We start from the raw sequence: 23,655 nt of genomic DNA, 5'->3' as shown, positions 1-23,655 counted from the left end.
GCTACGTCCCCTGCACTGCTTGACCAGCTGCAGAGGAAGCAATCAAAGTTGTTCCGCTTCCCCCAATGTCGTAAAACAAAGTTCTAAGACCCCATGTTCTGATTTGACCAGATGCCGGGGGTTCACCAAACCTGTTCATTCTTACCCCCACTCTGCTTTCTCTCAATAAATACTCTCTTGCAAGGGACCAAAGGCAGATCTCTTTCGAACACCTCTGTATGCTACAGGGTGACAAACGTTTTCTCCACTTGCAAGTGCTAAAGGGCAAACTGTCTCCAGTGTGGTTCTTGCAAAGAAGTTAGAGTGAGCACAACTAGCACTACACTTATTGATACACAAAAATGTACCGTAATTTTCGGACTAAAAGTCGCTCCGGAATATAGGTCACATTAGCCATAAAATGCACAATAACGTGAAAAAAAACATATATAGGTCGCTCCAGACTATAAGTCACATTTGGGGGGAAATTTATTCGACAAAATCCAACACCAAGAACAGACATGAACGAGCAACAACAGGCTAAACGCTAGGTATGCTAACGTGACATAAACACAAACGAAGAGCTGAGAACAGGCCTGACGTAACATTGAGTTATTAAAAAAAAGAACTATTACATAAATAACACATTTATAAAACCATTTTTGCCAGCTCAGTGAACTAGTGGTAGAGTGTCCGCCCTGAAACTGGAAGGTTGTGGGTTCAAACCCTGGCCGGGTCATACCAAAGACTATAAAAATGGGACCCCTTGCCTCCCTGCTTGGCACTCAGCATTAAGGGTTGGAATTGGGGGGTTAGATAACCAAATGATTCCCGAGCGCAGCACCGCTGCTGCTCACTGCTCCCCTCTCCCCCAGGGGAAGGATCAAAATCACATGAGGATAGGTTAAATGCAGAGGACAAATTTCACCACACCCAGATGTGTGTGTGACGATCATTGGGACTTTAACTTTTGACTTTAACTTTTATCTGTGTCACTCCAATTCATTAAATCCATCGATCGTCCTTTGTCAACAATGGGTGCGCGCCGCTGACGGCGCTTGCACTTCAAAATATTCCACAGGCCCATATAACGATATATAAATTAGATATCAAATAACTATTATACAAGCAATAATATTATCAAACCATCTGTGCACTCTAAATCATTAAATCCATCGATCAAATTCCTCGTCCTTTGTCAACAATGCCGCGCGTGCGCCCTGACGTCAGCCTCGTCATTATTCCACAGATCTAGTATATAACTATATTGTAGCGTTAACAAAGTACAAGGAAAGACGTGGGTTTGGTAAACGGCTCTTTATTTAAAAAAACAAACTTCCAGGCGTGTGGCGGCGTGGACTTCCAGCCACGGAGGTGGAAGAGAGATCCATAGAATAGGACCGGGGCGTGCGTAAAAGCTATGACCGAGCCCCATCCACCGTCCCCGGACAGCCACCCGGCCGAGCGCCGGCCCCCGACTTCTATCCACGGAGGTGAAAGAGAGCTCCGTAGAGTAGGACCGGGCGTGCGTAAAAGCCATGTCCGAGCCCCATTCACCGTCCCTGGACAGCCACCCGGCCGAGCGCCAGCCCCCGACTTCAATCCACGGAGGTGATAGAGGGCTCCGTAGAGTAGGACCGGGCGTGCGTAAAAGCCATAATAGTTTTTCAAACCTTCTGTGTCACTCCAAAACCTTAAATCCTTCAAACTCTTCGTGTCACGGTTTTCCAAAACTATCTTGATCATATGTGTTAGAAAAATGTATATATATGTTATCATGCGTTCTCTAATCAATGCCTTACCGCAATATTACTGCATTATATGCTTGCTGTTTGGCCTTGCTGTTTTTATGATGTACCACGGAAGGACAGTTCCTTTCTAACAAAGACCACTTTGTTAGACAACATGCCTCATTGCTGTCTTGCACCCCAGATGAACCTCCAAGTGACCATTAAAGTCAGGGTTTCCTAACTATCTTGATCGTAGGATTAGGTTGGAATGTATATAACCAGTAATAAATAACTTAGTTTGTTGCATCCTACACAATGTCGTAAAACTTCCCTTGCTATGTTTTTACTTGAGGTCAAAGGTTTTCTCTTCTGTATCCAGTCCACTCAAACTCCTCTTCCCAGATGTCTTTATTAGTATGTAAACACCTAGTGATTTTTCCTTACGAGGCAAAGCCCACATGCTTTCCCCCTCCTTTCTTTAGGGGCTTGTCTCACACTGTGGGTAGGGCAAATCCAAATAAAAAGAGCGGGAGTGCCTACAGATATTTAGTGTGTGTAGAGATTGTATTAAGCTATCTGTACTGCACTCCTCGCGAGAAAAGACTTAATATTCTGTCTCACGTGGTTTGTTTGCTGTTGCTCTTCTCTTAATAGTTATTCAGTCATTGAAATAAACCTGACAGAAATTGGGGGCTCGTTCCGGGATCTCGACACGCCTTGAACGGTTCCAGCGGGCTCTTCGACGCAGGTGACAATCCTCGGCCGAGGTAAAACAAAAGCCCTTTGACGGGACTGTCTCGATCAGTCCGGCTGGACACCGGGAGGGTTGACGAGATCTTCCGAGGAAGAGAATCAGCAGACCGTGAGTAGGAATATTAATTCTACTAAATAGAAACAGTTAAATTCCGCAGGGGCGGATGTGGAGCCCCCTAGCTTTCAAGCTAGTTAAATTCTGCAGCAGGAGGGGCGGACTCCTCTGTTATTAAAAAAAAACAAAACAAAAAAAACCTTGAGAATTCTAGACCCTATCAAGTACAACTAGAAACAGTTAAATTCTGCAGGGGCGGATGTGGAGCCCCCTAATGTTTTATGTTAGTTAAATTCCGCAGCAGGAGGGGCAGACTCCTCTGTTCTTAAAAAAAAACGCGCGTGGTATGCTTGTGAACGGTTTGACTGAGAGTGATCTCATTTGAGCGCTCCTCTTAAATAGTAAGCGAAAGTCCCTACCCCGACATGAACTAAAATGCAAAGATTGGAAAATAATTGAAAGGCAGGATCCCAACCGATTAAAAAAAAGATTTCGATAAATGGGTTAAAAAATATAAATTTGAGGGACAACCAAATTATTAGGACTTAGAGGTGCCATAAACGAAACAACATAAATAAATCTTAAAGAAATGAAAGAAGGCATCTGATGATGTAGTGTTTTGGGAGAGAGAGAAAGGAAGAGAGAAAGAGGGAGAGAGAAAGAGAGGGAAAGAGAGAGAGCTCAGAAAGCACTGTATTGCAGGTAGGAAGATGATGAGACTGGGCCTAACAGTAGGCAGGCAAGAGAAAACCAAAATTTACAGAGTTAGAGAAGAAGGGAGAAGTCTAGAGAAAGTAGAGAAGCACGTAGAGAAAACACATGCTACAAATTCAAAACTAAAGATCATAGCGGGAGGAATACATAAATCATGCCCTCCATGCGGAAAAAGTAGTAATAGACAAACAAAAACGAAAACAAATGAAAGCTTCAAAACACACTTTTCTGGTAGATCAGGATAGTGACACTTTTTACCAAAATGCAGGCAGAGGACAGAAAGGCCAGAGAGGGCGAGCAATGTCTAAAGGAGGCTTTAGAGGCCGAGGAAGAGGAGTTGTGCAACCTCCAATAGAATGCTGGGATTGCGGAGAAAACGGTCACATGGCACGTGACTGCACAAATTAACAGAAACACTATGACTAGGCCAAAATCAAATCAGATCAGGTTTCCATGTAATGAAGTGGGAACCTGGCTGCCAAAATTAAGGAGAAAATTAGCTTAAATATAAGGAGATATTTATGTTAAAAAGATAAAGTAAGATAAAGAAACATTGAAGTTAAAATTTGCTAAATAAATAGAAAAGAATTACACGTAGTTTCTAAAAGTGAAATAGAGAATAAATCAGACAAGTAATACGAGCAAAAAGATGTTCTTAGTGCTTCTATGTGTTCTTATATGTTGTGCGTCATCCTTTTGTGCTGGTGTGTGTGTGCGTGTGCGCGCGGAGGATCCTCATGAATGGGTGTGTGTATGAGTGCGAGTGAGATGTGTGTTCTGTGGAAGAAATCAGTAATGGAGAATGTTCTGGAGGCTGTTGAGCAATAATAGGGAAATTGAGAAGTGGACGATGATGTGTTTAAGTTTGTTGGAGAAACTAAGATGAGCAGTGTGTGGCAGTAGAGAAAATAAGACGTGTGTGGCAGAAAGTGACTAGAATGGTGGCTTGATAGGACGAGAATGAGACAGCAAATGTTGTGTAGAAGACTGAAAGATGTTGAAGGTGAACATGATAGGGGAGGGCAACAGCAGAGTTGGCCTGCCCTTTGAGAAGGTGAAACTGATAAGCGTGCCTGCGCTCACGCGTTGTCGCGGGGCTGTCCGCGTGGGCCTTTGCTATGCTCGTGTGGGCGGTGGGCCGGCATCATGGTTGTTGCAGGAAATGGCCAGCCTGTGACCAATCAACATTGATGCTGCGCCCCGCCCCCCTTCGCACGAGGGGTGCTGTGGCTGCAGGCGAAATAGGGACAGTGTGATTTTCTCAGAGAGTGATGCTTAAGGAAGATGTGACAATATTTGCATGAAGGATAAAAGGCACTGATGGGAAAACAAAAGTATAACCAAAACGTCAAAACAGAGGATGACGTTTGCGCAGCGTTGTTTGTTTGTATCGTTTGTGAGCTGTGTCTCTGCTGTAAGTTTTTGTGTTGTCTGTGTACTGTCAGTGTTATGTGTTGAAATTGGCTAATGTAGGTGCACAAAAGAATTGATTTGCACCGCAAAACAAAAGCAATTTTGAAAAGAAAATAAGAAGAAAGGAAAGGCAAGCAATTTTTTGTGGGCAGGAACTGGTCCACACTGCATTAATGCCTATCCCTGATGAAACCAAATTTGAGAGATGGAAGGAACTTGCTTTCTGGGATTGGATGAAGCAAAATGATTAAATAACAACATTTCAAAGCTAAATTTAGAAGAAATAGTCGATTGGTTGTGTAAGGACTACACAAGTTTTTACATTTTACAAACAACAACAATTAACTATTATATTAATTTACTGATGGTTAATTTGTTGATTTTTATCTTTTCCAATTAGTGGATTGGTTTGACACCTTGAGGAAGGAAAGATTAGGATGTGGAACACGGGTTGAGACAACCAGTTACACACGCAAAGCATGTGTGCACTGGGACACTGAGAAGCATTTTGAAAGGTGTGTCAAAATTAAATGAAGATGAAATCATATGTAGTAATACAACGCTTTACTACATATGGATTCTCTAAATCGTACAATTGAGTAAAATAAAACATACTTTTTGACTTTTGTTCAAATTACTAAGATTCTTGTGATAAACGATGAGAAACTGATTGAAAAGAAACTACAACTAAGCTAGTTGTGGAAGCAGTCCAATTGCCACGACAAATAGCTATGTGCACGTGTGCAGGGCACGCACGAGACTGATAAGGTGTCAAGAGGTAACAAGCTTGCGGACGGAACCGCATAGCTGCAGTGCAAAAGACGCTTCAAATTTTATACACACAAGAAGCGGATTGAATTACTGAAACATTTTTAAAGATGTGCAGCGACAAAGTCCATAGATTGAAATTCAATCATGGACAAAGAGAGGGGCAAGAGTAGAGAATGGCATCTATAAATGACCAGAAGACTGACCTATCCTCCAAAAAAACCTATACAAGCGGGCAGCAATATTGAGCCATGGTTGTGTGTCGCATGGCTCAAGAGGAGGGATAATGGGGCAGTTCAGTCAGCTTTATACATCATGTGAATTTGATTCATATTCAAAACAGTTAAACAGTTATAAAAAAAATTTTTTTGAAGAGCTTGTTTAACATGCAATCCACAGGGTTATACTGCCTGGTCATTAAAGATGCATTCTCAAAATGGTTTGAATTGGCTTCAACAAAAACACTGAATGCCTTGAAAAAAAATACTGAAATAATACCGAGATATGGGATTTCGGAAATTAATTCTCGTGACAGAACTGGTATAAAGTGTGAAAATGTGCATGGGAAAAATGGAAGATCATGGACAAAATGTTTAGACCTGGTCAAACTGTACTAAATATTACAAGTACTGTGGGTTTAACCCCGTATGAAAAATTGTTTGGGCAACAATATAGATTACCATGTTTTAAAACCAAGTGGGAAACTAAGGATGATTCAAATTTGGCATTTACATTTTATATTTATAATTAATATTTTAAAGGCAAAAAGAACAAAGCACGTTCCCATTAAGAGCATTGAAAACAAAACGCTGGTGTTCTTCCACGGGGGAAGGGCCACATTGAATATTGATAATTACATCAACTGCCATTAAAATAGCAGAAAGGTCAGTTGAGGTGGTCCTTGCAAATTACAAAAGGGTAATTTCTTTTGAGGTAACGTTCAATCGGGAAAAAGTGACCCAAAGGGAGCCTTACCTCTTAGAGAAATGCCGGGAACAAGAAAATGGAACAATGACGTTATTGCATGTAAGGTGGCTATCTTTGTTGCCACTTTGTTAACTTCAGCAATATGGTATTTGTGGGAACTAAGTCATAATGAGTAGGGGAGAGATGAGTGAACAACTTATATTGATCACTCCAAAAAAAAATTATGCTGCATTGTAGCGATTTAAAAGATCAATTTGACCTTTGCAGGATGATCTGTTGTGTCAGATCTGGACTGCCATGAAAGTATGATGTTTATATGTGTACTTTGTCAACAACCGCTGTAGATGTTAAAGAATGGGATGAATATATCTAAAGTGAATGTGGATAATTTGTTTCAGGTAACTAGTATTAGAGTAAACTGCTAAACGAAGCAATTGATTGCTAATGGCAAGACAAGCTGTAAAGACAAACAAAATTTAATATGTCATATGTATGGGTTTGTGACCATTGCCTTATGTTGTACCGTCACCATTGATCAAAGATTGTGTGAAATCTATCACGTATATTGGATTATGAAATGTGTGACAGAGCATTCTTTATAGTAATATCCATTGAAGAAAGAAAAAAGCAGCCATTGCTTTCAGAGAATGGAGTCAAGCTAAATTGTATATGTATCAACATCCCAAGATCTGAAAAAAGGAAAAGCTGGTAAAAACCAAAATATCTTTGAATTTGACAGCCGACGATGATCTGACCGGAATTGATGCAATTGGTGTTCCCAGAGGAGTACCGGATAAGTGTAAGCTGGTGAATCAGATAGCAGCTGGTTTTGAATCCACCCTGTGTTGGTGGTGTACTCTTAACAAAAATGTCGACAGGATCAACTACATCCATTACAACGTGCAGAGGCTTGGAAATTGGACCGAGGCGGGTTTCAGGGCGGTCTACTTCCAACTGGCCGCGACTTCCCTCATGGCTTTCCAGAACCGAATGGCCCTTGATATGCTACTCTCAAAAGAGGGTGGTGTCTGCGCCATGTTTGGTGAGCAATGCTGCACATTCATTCCAAATAATACTGCCGCTGATGGAAGCCTGTCCCAGGCCCTTGAGGGCCTGAGGACCTTGAATGGGAAAATGAAGGAACGCAGTGGAGTGAACACGGAGGGTTGGAACGACTGGCTAAACGTGTTCAGACAGTACCGTACCCTGGTTTCCTCGGTCCTGGTCTCCCTTGCCGTTTTTTCTGCTGTTTTGACCTTGTGTGGATGATGTTGTATTCCGTGTCTCCGGTCTCTAATTAACAGGTTAATTACAACTGCTATCTCTCCAGCAGCTGAGACTTTTTTCGTTGCTCCAAGGGGACGACTTTGCGACTGACGAGGGTTGTCGCTCTAGCGATGGCTCCATCTTTGAGGCTCCTCTGGTAAACCTGTCCGGTTTGTTTCCCGACTCTGACATTGATTATTAAGGCTCAATCTCCTCCCGGGTGTAAATTTGTTCTTATGAATTGTGTTCTTACGGCTGAAAATATTTTTTGAAATGGCCGCTTTTAGGTGATAAGATGGTCTCTGAGAACTTATGATAAACAGGAGGGAATTGTTAGAAAAATGTATATATATGTTATCATGCGTTCTCTAATCAATGCCTTACCGCAATATTACTGCATTATATGCTTGCTGTTTGGCCTTGCTGTTTTTATGATGTACCACGGAAGGACAGTTCCTTTCTAACAAAGACCACTTTGTTAGACAACATGCCTCATTGCTGTCTTGCACCCCAGATGAACCTCCAAGTGACCATTAAAGTCAGGGTTTCCTAACTATCTTGATCGTAGGATTAGGTTGGAATGTATATAACCAGTAATAAATAACTTAGTTTGTTGCATCCTACACAATGTCGTAAAACTTCCCTTGCTATGTTTTTACTTGAGGTCAAAGGTTTTCTCTTCTGTATCCAGTCCACTCAAACTCCTCTTCCCAGATGTCTTTATTAGTATGTAAACACCTAGTGATTTTTCCTTACGAGGCAAAGCCCACATGCTTTCCCCCTCCTTTCTTTAGGGGCTTGTCTCACACTGTGGGTAGGGCAAATCCAAATAAAAAGAGCGGGAGTGCCTACAGATATTTAGTGTGTGTAGAGATTGTATTAAGCTATCTGTACTGCACTCCTCGCGAGAAAAGACTTAATATTCTGTCTCACGTGGTTTGTTTGCTGTTGCTTTTCTCTTAATAGTTATTCAGTCATTGAAATAAACCTGACAATATGATTATGTTGGAATGTATGTAACCGGTAATAAATAACCTAGGTAGATTAGTTTTATGTTTATGTTGGTGTGTAACCAGTAATAAATAACCTAGCTTGTCCCATCCTACACAATGTCGTAAAACATCCCCTGCTCTGCTAATCTAGAGGTCAAGGGCTTTAACTTGTCTATTCTGTCCACTGTCACCCCCACCCTTTTTCTCTTAATAAAGATGCTCTTGTGGGAAGCGAGAGGCAGACTTCATTCGACCATCGCTGTAAGAACAGCGACGAGTGAACTCTCCGCCTGCAGGTGTCTAAAATGACTTGCTTGACTCCTGTGTGGTTCTTGCAAAATAAGTTAGAGTGAGCACCACCCTAACATTTTGGTGCCGAAACCCGGGACCCTCATACCCGCCATCTGGCTGACGGAGGAGGACGTGCTGCATTGTCGACAAGCCAGTGTCCTTAAGGGGGACCTGGAAAAGAAAGTCCTGGGAAGAGAATTTCTTCGCTGGGCCAGCATCTTAGGTCTGCCTTCGTCTGCCAGAGGTGGATTGACGGGTTCCGGCAATGCAACGGACCAGGGGTCAGGTAAGTTAGAAATTGTGTGGTTGTGAAATGCGTAAAAGTGCACAGGAATAAAAATAGGCAAGACAGAAGATAAGAAGTCTTGTGGAAGGAGGCGGTGTTGTAGAGTCCCCCTCCGGATGAAGTGGCTCTTCTGGAGCAGTGGTTTTCAAACTGTTTTATATATTTTTGTAAAATCTCACGTACCTCCGTGTACCCTCATTTGACAACCACTGTTCTAAGGGGACAACTTCGCGTTGGCAGGGCTGGGTAACTGGACAGTTGTCTTCAGTTCCCAGGGAAGGAAGGGGTGTTGTAGAGTCCCCCATCCGGATGAAGCAGCTCTTTTATTTTTAAAAGAGGACTTCGCGTAGGCAGGGATAAGAAATTTGTGTGGTTGAGTGTGCGACTGGTAGGATAAATTGACTGCAAAGAGAATTTGGTGGAAGGTCAATTTAAACCTGCATTGAGGATCCTCAAAGAAAAAGAAAAAAAAAGATTGGAAAAAAACTGGAAAAACTAAAATTAAGATGGGAAAAGGGAACGATAAATCTCTAGCTCCTGAAGGAGATGAGAAGTTCATGGCGAGTAGATTTCTTAATTGTATGCAATACATGCCGAAGTGGAAGAAAAAGTATGAAGTACAAGGAAAGTTGAAATGTAACAAAAGACAGAAAGTTGAAAAGTGATGAGGCTGCGACTATGTTTGTCAGGCCGGAAGACAATGAGGCCACAATGCGCAGGCGCACTGTCCCGGACACGGCTCCAGCCGCAGCTCAAGCAGAAGAGCAAGAGAGGCATTCCGCTTGTGTGCAAAACCTGTATACAACAACTATGCAGTGGGACAGGCATGCTGAAAAAGTGATCCAAAAAGGCAAAAGTTCTGATGTATTTCATCTAGATGATGATAATGATCTAAATGAAGATACAACGATCTTCTTCCAAAGTTACCAAAGGGGAGAGGAAGAGTTAGAGACAAACAAGGCCGAAGGCCACCATATAATTCAAAACCCCCATCAGATTCTGACAACTGTTGGAACTGTGGGAAACGTGGACACTGGTCAAGAGAGTGTTTTAGGGAAAAAAAAGCGGTGCCAGTCAAGGGGCAGAGGAAGAGGCAGAGGAAAAGTCACATTTACAGCATGACAAGCTTCCTCTCCTTTGACCCCTCATGCTAATACAGAGAAAGAAAGAATAGATGCCCATATGACAGCAAAACATGTCATTGTCAGATTATTGGAACATTTTTTGGATTATTAGAGCTCCTGTCCATGCAAGAAGTATGACAATGCTGTTTGTATGCCCAATGACAAATGACCAGAGATCAAATTGTGTGTACACTAAAGTTAGAATTTGTAAATCAAGTGGTAAATAAATGCAACTTGCTTCTAGAAGATAAATGAAAAATTAGAATGTACTGTCCTCGTGTACGTGGGAGGGACCAGCTCATGATCGACCACAGGAATTGGCCAGCCTGTGATAAATCATTGGTGCTGGGATCCACCTTTCGCGCACGAGAGCTGTGCATGTGTGTTAAAATGATGAAGATTGGCTAAACTTTTAGTGTAAAGAAATTTGCTAGACTGTGGTCTATTCAATTTGCACCGCAGAACAGAAACAACTTGGAAAGATAAAAATGAGAGGAAAAGAGAGAAATGTGTTTGCGAGCAGAAATTGATCCACACTAGTGCATGTTAAGTGTCGAGCCCTCATGAGAAATTTGAAAAAAAAAACGACAGAACATGCTTTCAGGAATTGGAAGAAGCAAGATTGTGAATTTAAGACATTGCAATGCTACATTTAATAGGAATAATTGATTGATGGTGTTATAAAATTATACAAACTGCTATATGCGAGCTAAATCTGAGAAATTGAGTTCGTTAAATCTAAAAGCAAAGAAAAATTGAGATTAATTTGTCAGTAGTTTTTATGAGTTGAGTTTTTTTTGGATTGGTGGATTGTTCTATCAGGAACCTTGAGTTGAAAATGGTATGTGAATGTTGTGTGGTGAGCTTGGATGAATTGAGACCAATGTGATGGAAAGACTCCTTTTTGGAGACTGTGTGTGAGATGCAAATGAGCATTGATGAATGATTGCCTTGAATGATAGGAAAATACAGGTTGAATGGTTGAAGCTGTTGGTGACTACTATGGAAAATTAGTAGAGCGACTTTGCTGAAAGAGTGGTTTTGAGTAAGTTGAATGCTAAAATGAAAAACATAGCTTTTGGATTAATAATTAACTAGAGAAAAAACTGGAGAACCAGTAACACATGCAGAAGATGTGTGAACTGGGAAATTGAGAAGCGTTTTGGAAAGAAAGTCAAATTAAATGATGGAATCATATGTAGTAAAGAACACATTCTCCCAAAACGTTTGTCAAGGTGTGAGGCATGGTCGTTGCCAAGCCTCAGAAGGAGGGAGTGAATAGGACAGATAGTGGAAGATAGTAATAATACAACACTTTACGACATATGGATTTTCTGATACATTTGGTGTCATATTGTGGTAAATTTCTGTTCTGGTATCATGCAATGTATATCTCACTAGTAAGCCTAAGTGTGACCGGGTCATGTTTCGGGTCAGGTTCGTGTGGGATTGTTTGGGTGGGTTGTTTGGGTGGAAGAAAAAAAAGCGGGTATCTTTTGATGAGGTCCATGATCTCATTGGCACGAGACATCTGGTTTCCATTAACAACTGACAAGATATGCACCCGAGTGAGGAAAGGGAGGCTAACTCATAAATAATGAGGAGATATTGGGAGTAATCTGTTGGTCATTTATTTAAGACCCTTCCTGGTGTAGATAGGTTCGCAACACGAGAGATTTAGAGGTTCAAAAGAAAGACAGTTAAAAGAAAACAACATTATTGATTCGGACAATTGCAGACTAACAGGAGCATGAGAAAGAAGAGCTAAGAAGCGGGATCCAATTTGATCAGGGAGATTGGAAATTCACAGCACTATATTCTAAGTCACATTTTTGAGCAAGCATGAAGCAGGTAATAACGTTTGAGAGGTCAAGAGCTAGATATGGAACGCAGACCTCGTTGAGTTGATTTTGAATAATGATACTGAAGACAATGTACTGTTCCATTAAATTGGAACTATAGACGAAACGTAGCTCGGAAATAGGATGAGTTACAGGACTTACAATATAAAGACGAGATTGCTGTTACTAGGAGAATTTGAAGTTTGGTAAACAAACGTTACTAGCGAATTGATGGCAGCAGCTACATTTGATTACAAGTTTGATGTCCCAGTCTGTCACTCTTAGTGCCAGGATCCCTGACACTCGATCCCGAAACTCCGCCTGCAGCCGTGGACGACTACGAAACGGTGCCTGGCTTTGAGGCACCTATGACCTTTGGCAAGGACAAGGAAAGACTGTTGTTGTACTTGGAGGGGGACAAGTACACTCCGGAGGAAAGACGACATCCTCGGGGACGAGAAAAGACAGTGAGAAGCGGAGGAACTCACAATGTGAAAATTGACTCATTTGAACAATGGACTCATAGTGATGGATGGGTTGGCTCTGAAGCAACAACAAAAGAACACCATCTTGAGAGGGTGAGGTGCGGCAAAAGATATGGACTTGAAATGTCCGACAGCCAAATCGCACTCCTTGCTGTGGCGGTGCTAAACTTCGTGCGGCTTGGGTTAAAGTGGACAGGAGCTTCATTGTGCACTAGGTTTGACAGAACTGAGGAGATTTGATAAAAATTTAATAATGCGTAGAGCTACAGAGAGAAGCATCATGGTCAGAGATTGAACAGATAGGCTAAAACGGTGAAAAACAAGAGCGATATCTGATGTTCTGGCTCATCAGGCATAAGAAGTAGAAATTGAGTTAGATACATTTTAGAATAGGACATTTGGACTAAAGTGAATTCAGTCAAGAGGAAGCTAGGTTGCTCACTGTACCTACTCAATAAAATAGTAAGTTCGTTGCACCACAGTGGAGTTTGGATGGTAAAAAGTTGGATACGTTAAATTCTTGACTTTCACACAATCATGCATAGGAGTCGCACAAGGCGACAGTTAACAAGACAATGACTGTAATAGGGATCACTTACAACTGCACCGACATGGAAAAGTAGAAGCAAGGGAGTTGAGTAAGGGATTATATGCAGAACAGTCCGCTATACAGTTACCAATAGGAGGTTCTATCAAAAGGAGCTACATGAGAGATGTATAGAATCCCTTTGTCTGTGTTTGTGCGTAATCTCTGTAAAGTTGTGTCAGGCTGTTGTCGTTTGTCTGAGCCTTGGGTGCGCGCTCGGTGTGTGTGCGTTTATGTGCACAACCTGTGTGGGTGCGAGCGTGTTAGGAAGAAGACGGCATGGATAAGGGAGTCTCCTTTAAAACAGGAGGCAATAAATGGGAAAGCCCCTGTCATGAACGGTCTTTGGTTAGGAGGAATCATTAGGAAGTGCTCAAACTCTTCTTTCAAACACTCCTATCTGCCTTGTTAAAAAGGGCATTGCAGTTGACTACAAGAGTTGCAAAGGGCAGATGAAGAACAGTCCTTGGCAGATTATATGATCAGGTCCCTCAAACTGAAAGATATGTCCAATGCAAATTTACTGCCGCCTGATCTTTCCTCCTCACAGGTCGACAACCCCATCAATCCAGGAGACTGGGTCTACATCAGGGTCATCAAAGGAAAGAACTGGGCCAGCCATGGTGGGAGGGACCATTCCAAGTCTTGCTGACTACCCCCCTCCGCAGTGAAGATCGCTGAACGACCCAGCTGGATTCACCTTAGCCACTGCAAGCTACAAGGAGTGCTGGACCCCTCATTTCGGGACGGTGGCGAAGTCTGCGAACAACGATCCCAACTCCGCTAGGCGGGGGTATGTCTCGGTGTTCCTGTCATCTTAGGGGCAATGGGGCTCCACATGCCAGGTGGATCCTCTGCTGCGTTGTGGTTGGAGCATGCTATAGTCTATGGACACATCTGAACAGACCAAGTGTCAATGTTGACCGTGGAAAACGATGGTCACACGGTGAGAACTTTGAGGACTGGTCATGGGACCCCAGAAACCCATACGAAACCAACACTTGGTACCGGTATGTGAAAGTCGCTGTGAGAGCGCACACACAGGAGGGATGTTATCTGTGTTTCCAAAAACTCCCCTTGCTCCACACAAGTTCACTTGGAGGCCAGAGCGATGAATCTCACTGAAGCGAAATGTATGGCATCCATGGGAGGAGTTGGATATCAACACCGTACTGTCAGTCAGTGACGCTACTCCTACCGCCCTGGACTCGCAGGAATGAATCTGTGATCAAACTCTTTTGGATTAATCCCAATGTAACTGTTGGAGGACGACAGATGCCACAAGTGGCCTAAACCAGAACGCTACCTGGAATGGACTACACGTGTTTCATCCAAGAAAACATGACCCACGAATGCATTAACAACTACTGCTCTCCAGGAGGAAACTGGATGGGAGCTTTGGACATCACCCCTGTGTGCCAGGATGGGAGAGCCACTTCAAGGCGTAAGGGCTCTCCTGCCAACATGGCTGCACCATTGGACGGGACCTGCTTCTTTCAGAACGGATCATGGCTTTATTTTCATTTTTTTATTGATAGCATTCTGGTCGCCTAAGGCAGAGGGACCGTGTGAGACCGTTCCTGCGATTTAACATCGGCCAGCAGGTTTTTAGATCACACAATAAGTTTGAACTGGAGTATTGAGGAAAAACCTCATCTTCACTGGAAGTTGTTGCTATCATTGGGTGTTGTTTTTGTCGTGTTTCACCCTACACGTTCCCCGACCCGTTCTCTGTCATCTCTGTTTTTTATTGATCTTTTTTGTTAGTGTTTTTTTTATTTTTACTATTCTTCTTTGTATTTTCTTGCTTGTGTTTGTGGATTGGGTTGACATAATCATATAATAAAACAGGAGGGATATGTCAGGGTTTTCCAAAACTATCTTGATCATATGATTATGTTGGAATGTATGTAACCGGTAATAAATAACCTAGGTAGATTAGTTTTATGCTTATGTTGGTGTGTAACCAGTAATAAATAACCTAGCTTGTCCCATCCTACACAATGTCGTAAAACATCCCCTGCTCTGCTAATCTAGAGGTCAAGGGCTTTAACTTGTCTATTCTGTCCACTGTCACCCCCACCCTTTTTCTCTTAATAAAGATGCTCTTGTGGGACGCGAGAGTCAGACTTCATTCGACCATCGCTGTAAGCACAGCGACGAGTGGACTCTCCGCCTGCAGGTGTCTAAAATGACTTGCTTGACTCCTGTGTGGTTCTTGCAAAATAAGTTAGAGTGAGCACCACCCTAACACTTCGTCCTCCGTGTCACTTAGAAACAAAGCCGGTAGTACGTGGGGCCCTTCGTTATCTTCGTCATCCTGTGATCAATCTTTGTCCTTTTTGTAAACAAACGCCGCGCCGCGCTGCTGACGTCACGTGAAATTCAAATTACAGTAATCCTTTGCTACATCGCGGTTTCACTTTTGTCTTTTTTTGACAATCTTTGAAAAAATTCACATATAAGTCGCTCCTCATTATAAGTCGCCCCCCCACCCAAACTATGAAAAAGAAATGTGATTTATAGTCCGAAAATTACGGTATATGTTAAAAATGAGAGGGTGACACTACTTCACGGATTTTTACATATCGTGGTTGGTCTTGGAACCAATTATCTGCGATAAACGAGGGATTACTATAACGATATCAGAGACACTGCTCAGCTCCTTATTTTTATCCTAGGGATTAACGAAGATTTTGACATAACACAGGAATTTTTGGCCATGGGAGAGGACTTGTATGACTGGGGGTCTGCTGTCATCGAAAGAATGAAACTACCCTGAAGTAAACTAGCCAATGTCACCACGGATGGATCGCCATAAATTAAAACCCCAAGGATCGTCACACACACATCTGGGTGTGGTGAAAATTGTCCTCTGCATTTAACCCATCCCCATGTGATTTTGATCCATCCCCTGGAGGAGAGGGGAGCAGTGAGCAGCAGCGGTGCCGCGCTCAAGAATCATTTGGTGATCTAGCCCCCCAATTCCAACCCTTAATGCTGAGTGCCAAGCAGGGAGGCAATGGGTCCCATTTTTAAAGTCTTTGGTATGACCCAGTTGGGGTTTGAACCCACAACCTTCCAGTCTCAGAGCGGACACTCTACCATTAGGCCACTGAGCGGGTAGATTTAACTGGAAAACACGTGGGGCTGCTGAAAAGAATCCAGGATAAGTTTAAAGAGGTAAATCCTGAAGAGGATGTTATTTTCCTTCACTGCATCATTCATCAGGAGTCTCTGTGTAAATCTGTATTGCATCTAAATCATGTCGTTAATCCAGTAGGAAAACTTGTTAACGTCATACGAGCGAGGGGACTTCATCATCGTCAGTTTATTACGTTTCTGGAGGAAACCAATGCGGATCACCAGGACTTTCTTTACCACTCTTGTGTCCGCTGGTAAAGTTTGGGTAAAGTGTTCCCACGATTATGGGAGCTAAAAGAGGAGATAAGCAAATTTTTGGAATTGATGGGGAAATACAACAACTTTTCTGAACTGAGGGACAAGAACTGGCTCTGTGACTTTGCATATGCTGTGGACATATTTTCATACTTGAATGAACTGAATGTGGAGCTACACGGGAAAGATCAGTTTGTACATGACTTGTACACAGATGTGCGATCCTTCAAATCTAAGCAGACAACTCCAGACAACTTTCAAACAAAGTCTTTGCTCATTTCCCCACATTGGCCAAGCAGAAAGAGGCCCCCCAAAACGCGAAGAAATACACCAAATCACTGGATGACCTACATAGAGAATTCTGCCGTCGGTTCTCCGATTTTCAAAAAAGTCACTTCAGTTGGTGTCCTGTCCCCTGTCACAAGATCCTAAAGCACCACAACAGGAGCTGCAGTTAGAACTGATCCATCTACAGTCTGACTTTATGGAATTAAGTCTATATTGTTTGGCGAATTTCAAGCCTATTAAACTGAAAGACTTTTCCGCTTCACTTGATAAAGCATTGTTTCCTGGCATTATTTGGCTCGACCTAGGTGTGTTAGCAGACGTTCGGCCACATGAACATCAACAAAGTCCGTCACAGATCTAGGTTAACAGACCAACACCTCAGCTCTATCCTAAGAATTGCCACAACTAATTTTACTCCAGACTATGATGCACTAGAAAAAATGGGAGACCAACAACACTGTTTTGAAAATAATTTGTACAAATAGCAGGCATTGAAACTAGCGACCATTCTCATTTTCAAACAAAGCAGGATGCTCAAGGACATTGCTGCACCACCTGTTTGCGATTAATCCTAACTTTTAAAATTCTTAAAGCCGACTAAGTGTTTTCCGTTTCCTCATCTTTATCACCAGGTGTTTGTGAGTTAAAGCTCTGCTCTGATTTGCAGATATCCGTCACCGTGTTGCCGTTTTGATTTCTTTATTACTTTATTAAGATGTATTCTTTTACTGATCCTTCAAGATGATGTGTTTGGTCAGAATGTTTGTTTTGTTTCATTAAATTTGACCTGCAGGCAGTGAAGTGAAACTGTTATTTATAATAAAAGTGTCATATTTAGATAGAATCACTGATTAATAAATGCACTTGTTTTCAAAAAGCTTTTTTTTAATATCCATGGTTTACTACCTACTAAAGGCCAAATCCTTTTATGCAATGACCTTTACATGTCATTTATATTACAGTATTTTCTGCACTATAAGGTACATTGGATTAGAAGACTTTATTGAATTTTTTATTTATGAACTATATAAAAATATATTGGGCGCACCAGATTAAAAGGCACATAGAATAGAAGCTACTGCATCAAAATGGGGTTGACTAGGGTTTTGTTCCGCATCCACTAGGTGGAGCTGTGCTAAAGGGAATGTCAACCCAGTCAATGAAGTAAAAAAGTCCAACTCCCATTCCGTATGCAAGTGATACGGTTTGCCTTCTTAGTCCAGCAACTCAACTCATTTATGATGGTCATAAACTTTCTTTAATTTAAAAGAAAAAAGCGAGTGCGTGCGTTGCTGCGTAATGAGTTGATTAGCTTGTTAGCTTTGGTGCTGGGCTTGTGTATGTGCATCCAAACTTGCTGCGGTGGGTGGGGGGTAATGGTTCACTGTGATTGCCTCCCAACAGGCACACTTGTATGTCAATCAAGCGATGGGATGTAAGTGATACGGTTTGGCTTCTTACTTGGTCCAGCAACTCCCACTCATTTTTGATGGTCAAAAACTTTCTTTAGTTTAAAAGAAAAAAGCGAGTGCGTGCGTTGATGCGTCATGCGTTGATTAGCTTGTTAACTTTGGTGTCGGGCTTGTGTATGTCCAGCCAAACACTACATCCATCTGCTCCTGGTTCGGCACCCTGGTCAAAATTTAGAACCCAATTCGGCCTGCAAGTCAAAAGGTTTGACCCCCCCCCCCCCCCCCCCGGTATAGGTAAAGAAAAGACGTGCAGATATTTATTCCAAATGAAACAACACGGCAAATAACTCATAATATAAAAGTGACAAAAATAACCACATATATTTCTCACCCTTAACACGAATAGCCCCAAGGCATTGCCACAATCTAAGACAGTTTGCTTCCTGTCAACCCCGCCGGTGCTCAAATTCACTGCGGGTTTTATAGCTTCCCACTGCAATGCATGGTAATGCAGGGACTCTTGTGCATCACTTCCCCCTTTCCTTGCAAAAACAAAAGTCTATGCAATTGCCTATGCGCGAATACTACTGGCATAAGCTCCACAACATCCAATAAAACGACTGCAAGATGAAAACATAATGAAAATAACATTAACAACAATGGGGGTGGCAAAGCTTGAGAGCGAGATTTAAACCGGTTAAGTAGTTCCTTTGCGTCACCTGCTCTCGCCACTATGTACTACGAGATAGGCAGCACATAGTGCCGAATGTTACAATGGAATACGGTACAAAACCAAAAACAAACGTTTATTTTTAACATCAATATACAGTATTGTTTAAACACAATTATATTCGTCACCTCAGTGCTATTGCATGCATCCTCCACACAGGCACTCATGGAAACAGAAAAGTAATTTAGTCCAACTGCAGGTGAGCGAGAGCTCAGGATTTTATGAAACTGCGCGCTGGCACTCGTGGGAAATGTGGTTATAGAAAACACTATGGCGCCATAATCAACGAAGACTGACTTCTGTCTGGTGCTCCTTTAAGACTGCATTACAGCAGATGTCACACTAATAGTAGGTCAGGCATTATTTTTGTGTTCAATTGTGTTTAGCAATGTTGATGTGTGGAAATGTTAAGTGTTTGAAAATGTTATTTTCTGATTACAACTTTTGGTGATTTTAAGATTTTTGTCAAGGTACTATTTCGGAACATACTGTATGTATAGTATTGTAAAAAAAAGTAAAATTACAAACATTGGTTGTGGACGATGAGTGGGTTCAATACTCACCCCTGGTAACCTTGAGCAAGTTTCCTTGAGCAAGACACTGAACCCTAAATTCCTTCCAGTGGAGCCAAGCAGCACCTAGCATGGCAGCAGCGTCCCACTTTAGAATATCTTAATTTCGTTGTATACCAGTTGTACAATGACAATAAAAGCATTCTATTTCTTCTGTTACCTGAGCCCTCAGCACGTGTTACGACATGTCTCAATACCAATCATGGCTCACGTTGTGAATGTTAGGTGGAGATACATTTGTACTGGCCTGGTCTGGCAAGCGTCTATAACTACCTGGCCCAACACCCTTCCCATATGTTGCTGATACACCTGCCCTTACTTGGACACGTGCTCCACGCCACGTCCCAGCCCCACCTAACTGAGTTTCCTTCTCTATTTTTTTTTTTTGCCAAATACCGCTATTTGTTAATTATGGTGTGTCATTTTTTGATGGCTAAAAGGTATTATATTTATACCGGCACCTGGTGAAACAACACCTAAAATTACAGTCCTATAGTAAGTATAGTATTCTTGTCAAATTACTTATATTCTATTCATTAAATACTGAATTAAAAAATATAAGCTCTTTCAAAGTAACCTGTTAGAGGAGTGGCACACATATTATTGGCGACAATCAGTGTAGATTCTGGATCAACTATGCAATTTAACATTTTGAAATCTGATTTATTTTCCAAATAGATCAGTGTGGATCATGTTTCATGGAAACGCCATACTCTGGGAATTTGGGCCACTCAAAATTCAAGGATTCACACCTCTTAGATTGTTGTGCACGTTATCGGCTTCTTGCGCGGGGTGGGCGTGTCACATGTCTGGACCTGAGAATTGGCATACCTTTAAAGTGCCCAGGTCAGGTATGTTTAATAAAAAAAATATATAATAAAATAAATAAATAAAAAGCTTTGGCGCGAATGGGAGAATATATCTATATTAAGACAATTGAAAAAGGATATCAGCTGAGAGGTCAAATGTGATGAAACCCAGATCACTGCGCTCTCTGGGTCCAGTGAAGTCGTCAACATTTCTCCTGTTAAAAAAAAGTATATATATATTTTGCCATTTCATCACAAAGCATGAACAAAATGAAACACAACATGAATAATTAGGACCTGAGCAATGACCGCTGGTATTAAGGGCCAAAACTGTTTCAACAAGTTTACAATTTAAATGAGATAAACAGGTTGAAGAACACTTTTCACAAATCTAAGTGAAACAAAATCAGGCCTGCTTCCTCAGGTTGTATAGTGACATCCAGGTCAACTCAGCTCTATAAACCATGATGCCTGTGCATAGCTGGTCAAACGTAATGTGGTATAACGAAGTTACCTATCAACCGTAATTTATAGACTATAAGCCGCACCCGATTATAAGCCGCGCCAGCAAAAATCTGAGGAAAATCTTGTTCTATTCGTAAATAAGCTGCACCGTACTAAAAGCCGCATGTGCACGCGAGTTATTTATAAAGAAAGACGGTACACAAAAAGCCTTTTTAAGGTTTTAATAACATACCATAATTTTTGGACTAAAAGTCGCACCGGAGTTTAAGTCGCACCAGCCATAAAATGCCCCAAAAAGCGAAAAAAAACATATACCGTTTTTTTCCGTGTATAGTGCGCCCCCATGCATAATACGCACCCTAAAAATGGCATGCTGATGCTGGAAAAAAGCCTGTACCCATGTATAATACGCACCCAATTTTTATGAATTTTTTTAACATTTTTTTTTTTTTTTTTTTTAAGTCCCAATGATCGTCACACACGCAGGGAGGCAATGGGTCCCATTTTTATAGTCTTTGGTATGGTCTTAACTAGGCTGGATGTAATTTTTTTTGTTGGCGTTGATTTCTCCGACTGCCCGTAAACGCACCACCGAGACGTTGAAGAGGAATAAAAACACCCTTGGAAACCAAAACTTGCCCCTCGTCGTGACTCGGAGCCGCAACAAATGTTTCGGATTTGTGTAGGGTACGTTGTGACAGACAGCAAACGAGCAGGTGATGGAGCAAGCCTTGTCTGATACGAGAGCATTGCGCTCGTATGGAGCGTGTTTGAAGTGAACAGCAGAGACGAAAGGAACAAGGCAAAGTGTTGTGAAATAAAATATTACCTGTAATACGGATTTAGGTAGAGAACTGAACTCTCGCTCTTTATATAGCTGACGTGTCTTGCGCATCCGTTCTGCGCATCTGTAATGGCGGCCTTCGCCCATGTGCATTGTGAGCTGGGCGGCGGCCAAAGAGACCTTGGCGGTCCAATCCCCAGCTACAGAAGCTGGCTCTTGGGATATGGAATGTCACCTCTCTGGCTGGAAAGGAGCCCGAACTGGTGTGCGAGGCAGAAAAGTTCCGACTAGACATAGTCGAACTTGCCTCCACACACAATTTGGGTTCCGGTACTAGCCCTCTTGAGAGGGGCTAGACCAGGGGTGGGCAAACATTTTGACTTGCGGGCCGAACTAGGTCCTAAATTTGGACCGGAGGGCCGAACCAGGAGCAGATGGATGTAGTGTTTGTGTAAAGTAATATAAACCAGCTCAGTGACCTAGTGGTAGAGTGTCCGCCCTGAGACTGGAAGGTTGTGGGTTCAAACCCCGGCCGGGTCATACCAAAGACTATAAAAATGGGACCCATTGCCTCCCTGCTTGGCACTCAGCATTAAGGGTTGGAATTGGGGGGTTAGATCACCAAATGATTTCCGAGCGCGGCACTGCTGCGGCTCACTGCTCCCCTCTCCCCCAGGAGATGGATTAAAATCACACGGGGGTGGGTTAAATGCAGAGGACAAATTTCACCACACCCAGATGTGTGTGTGAATATCGTTGGGACTTTAATCTTTATAAACAACCTGTAAAGGTCATTGCATAAAAGGTTTTGGCCTTTAGTAGGTAGTAAAGCATGGATATTCAAAAAAGGTTTTTTGAAAAACAAATGCATTTATTAACAGGATTAGAAGAAAAAAAATCATTAAAAAACTGCTATCAGTGATTCTCATAAAATACAACACTGTTATTATGACTAACAGTCTCCATCATTTCAGTGCCTGCAGGTCAGATTAATGAAAGATGTTTTTCTTATGAGATCACATAAAACGGCAACCAAATATATCATCTTGAAGAATCAGAGCAGAGTTTTAACTCACAAACACCTGGTAAAAGAGGTGAGGAAACGGGAAACACTTCCTTAAAGTAAGCCTTAAGATTAGTCGCAAACAGGTGGTGCATCAATGTCCTTGGGCATCCTGCATTGTTTGAAAATGAGAATGGTCGCTAGTTTCAATCCCTGCTATTTGTACAAATCATATTCAAAATGCATTTTTTTTTTACAACAAACTTGAGAGCCTCCCCTTCATTTTCAGTGGGAACAGTGTTATTGGTCTCACTTTTTTTGCGAGTGAGTCATAGTCTGGAGTAAAATTTGTTGTGGCAATTCTTAGGAGAGATCCGAGGTGTTGGTCCGTTTACCTAGATCTGTGACGGGTTGATGTTCATGTGGCTGAACGTCACGTCGCGTACGTCGAACCAAATTGGCCAGTCTTTTTTAAACACTCGGCACTCAGTGTCCACCTTGCTTTTCCTTGGGCGACTCATTTTAATGGAAGGATTCCAGTGGAAGGTTTGTGGGTGGCTTTAGCGTAAAACTGTATCTGAAAGCTCAGCGCGCGAATTACAAGAATGCAGTCGTCACAGCCCACGCTCTAAATTCGGCACTGATACAAATAGAGCGCGAATGCGCCATGTCCGTACTACTGAGTACGTACACGCACTTGTGAGTGTGCACAGAGCTTTCTGACACGGCTTCTGGTAGTAAATGCGCAGGCGAGCGGTTACCCATCTACTAAGGAAACGCAGTCATTGCAGGCAAAAATGACCAAAAGAAAATGCTTAATAATACAATTTATTCAGGGTTGGCGGGCCGGATTAAACGGCCGTAGTTTGCCCATACCTGGGCTAGACTCTCTTCCACGCTGGAGTTGCCCACGGTGAGAGGCGTCGAGCAGGTGTGGGTATACTTATTGCCCCCCAGCTGGGCGCCTGCACATTGGGGTTTAC

At 42.3% G+C, this 23,655-nt stretch overlaps 1 protein-coding gene across 2 annotated transcripts in view; it reads right to left on the bottom strand.

Moving 5' to 3' along the window:
* The window catches only part of LOC133150953 (signal peptidase complex subunit 3-like), a 62,345-nt gene that overhangs the window by 25,898 nt on the left and 12,792 nt on the right, over window positions 1–23,655 (bottom strand). For both annotated transcript variants that reach the window (XM_061273593.1, XM_061273594.1), the window contains exon 2: window positions 20,562–20,635. In XM_061273593.1, coding sequence (XP_061129577.1) covers window positions 20,562–20,635 — 74 coding nt within the window. The remainder of the gene's footprint in view (window positions 1–20,561; window positions 20,636–23,655) is intronic.

Source organism: Syngnathus typhle, linkage group LG3 (assembly GCF_033458585.1).
Source record: "Syngnathus typhle isolate RoL2023-S1 ecotype Sweden linkage group LG3, RoL_Styp_1.0, whole genome shotgun sequence".
Classification (NCBI taxonomy): Eukaryota; Metazoa; Chordata; class Actinopteri; order Syngnathiformes; family Syngnathidae; genus Syngnathus; species Syngnathus typhle.
Note: the sequence above shows the minus strand (reverse complement) of the source record. Positions and strands in the feature narration are given on the sequence as shown.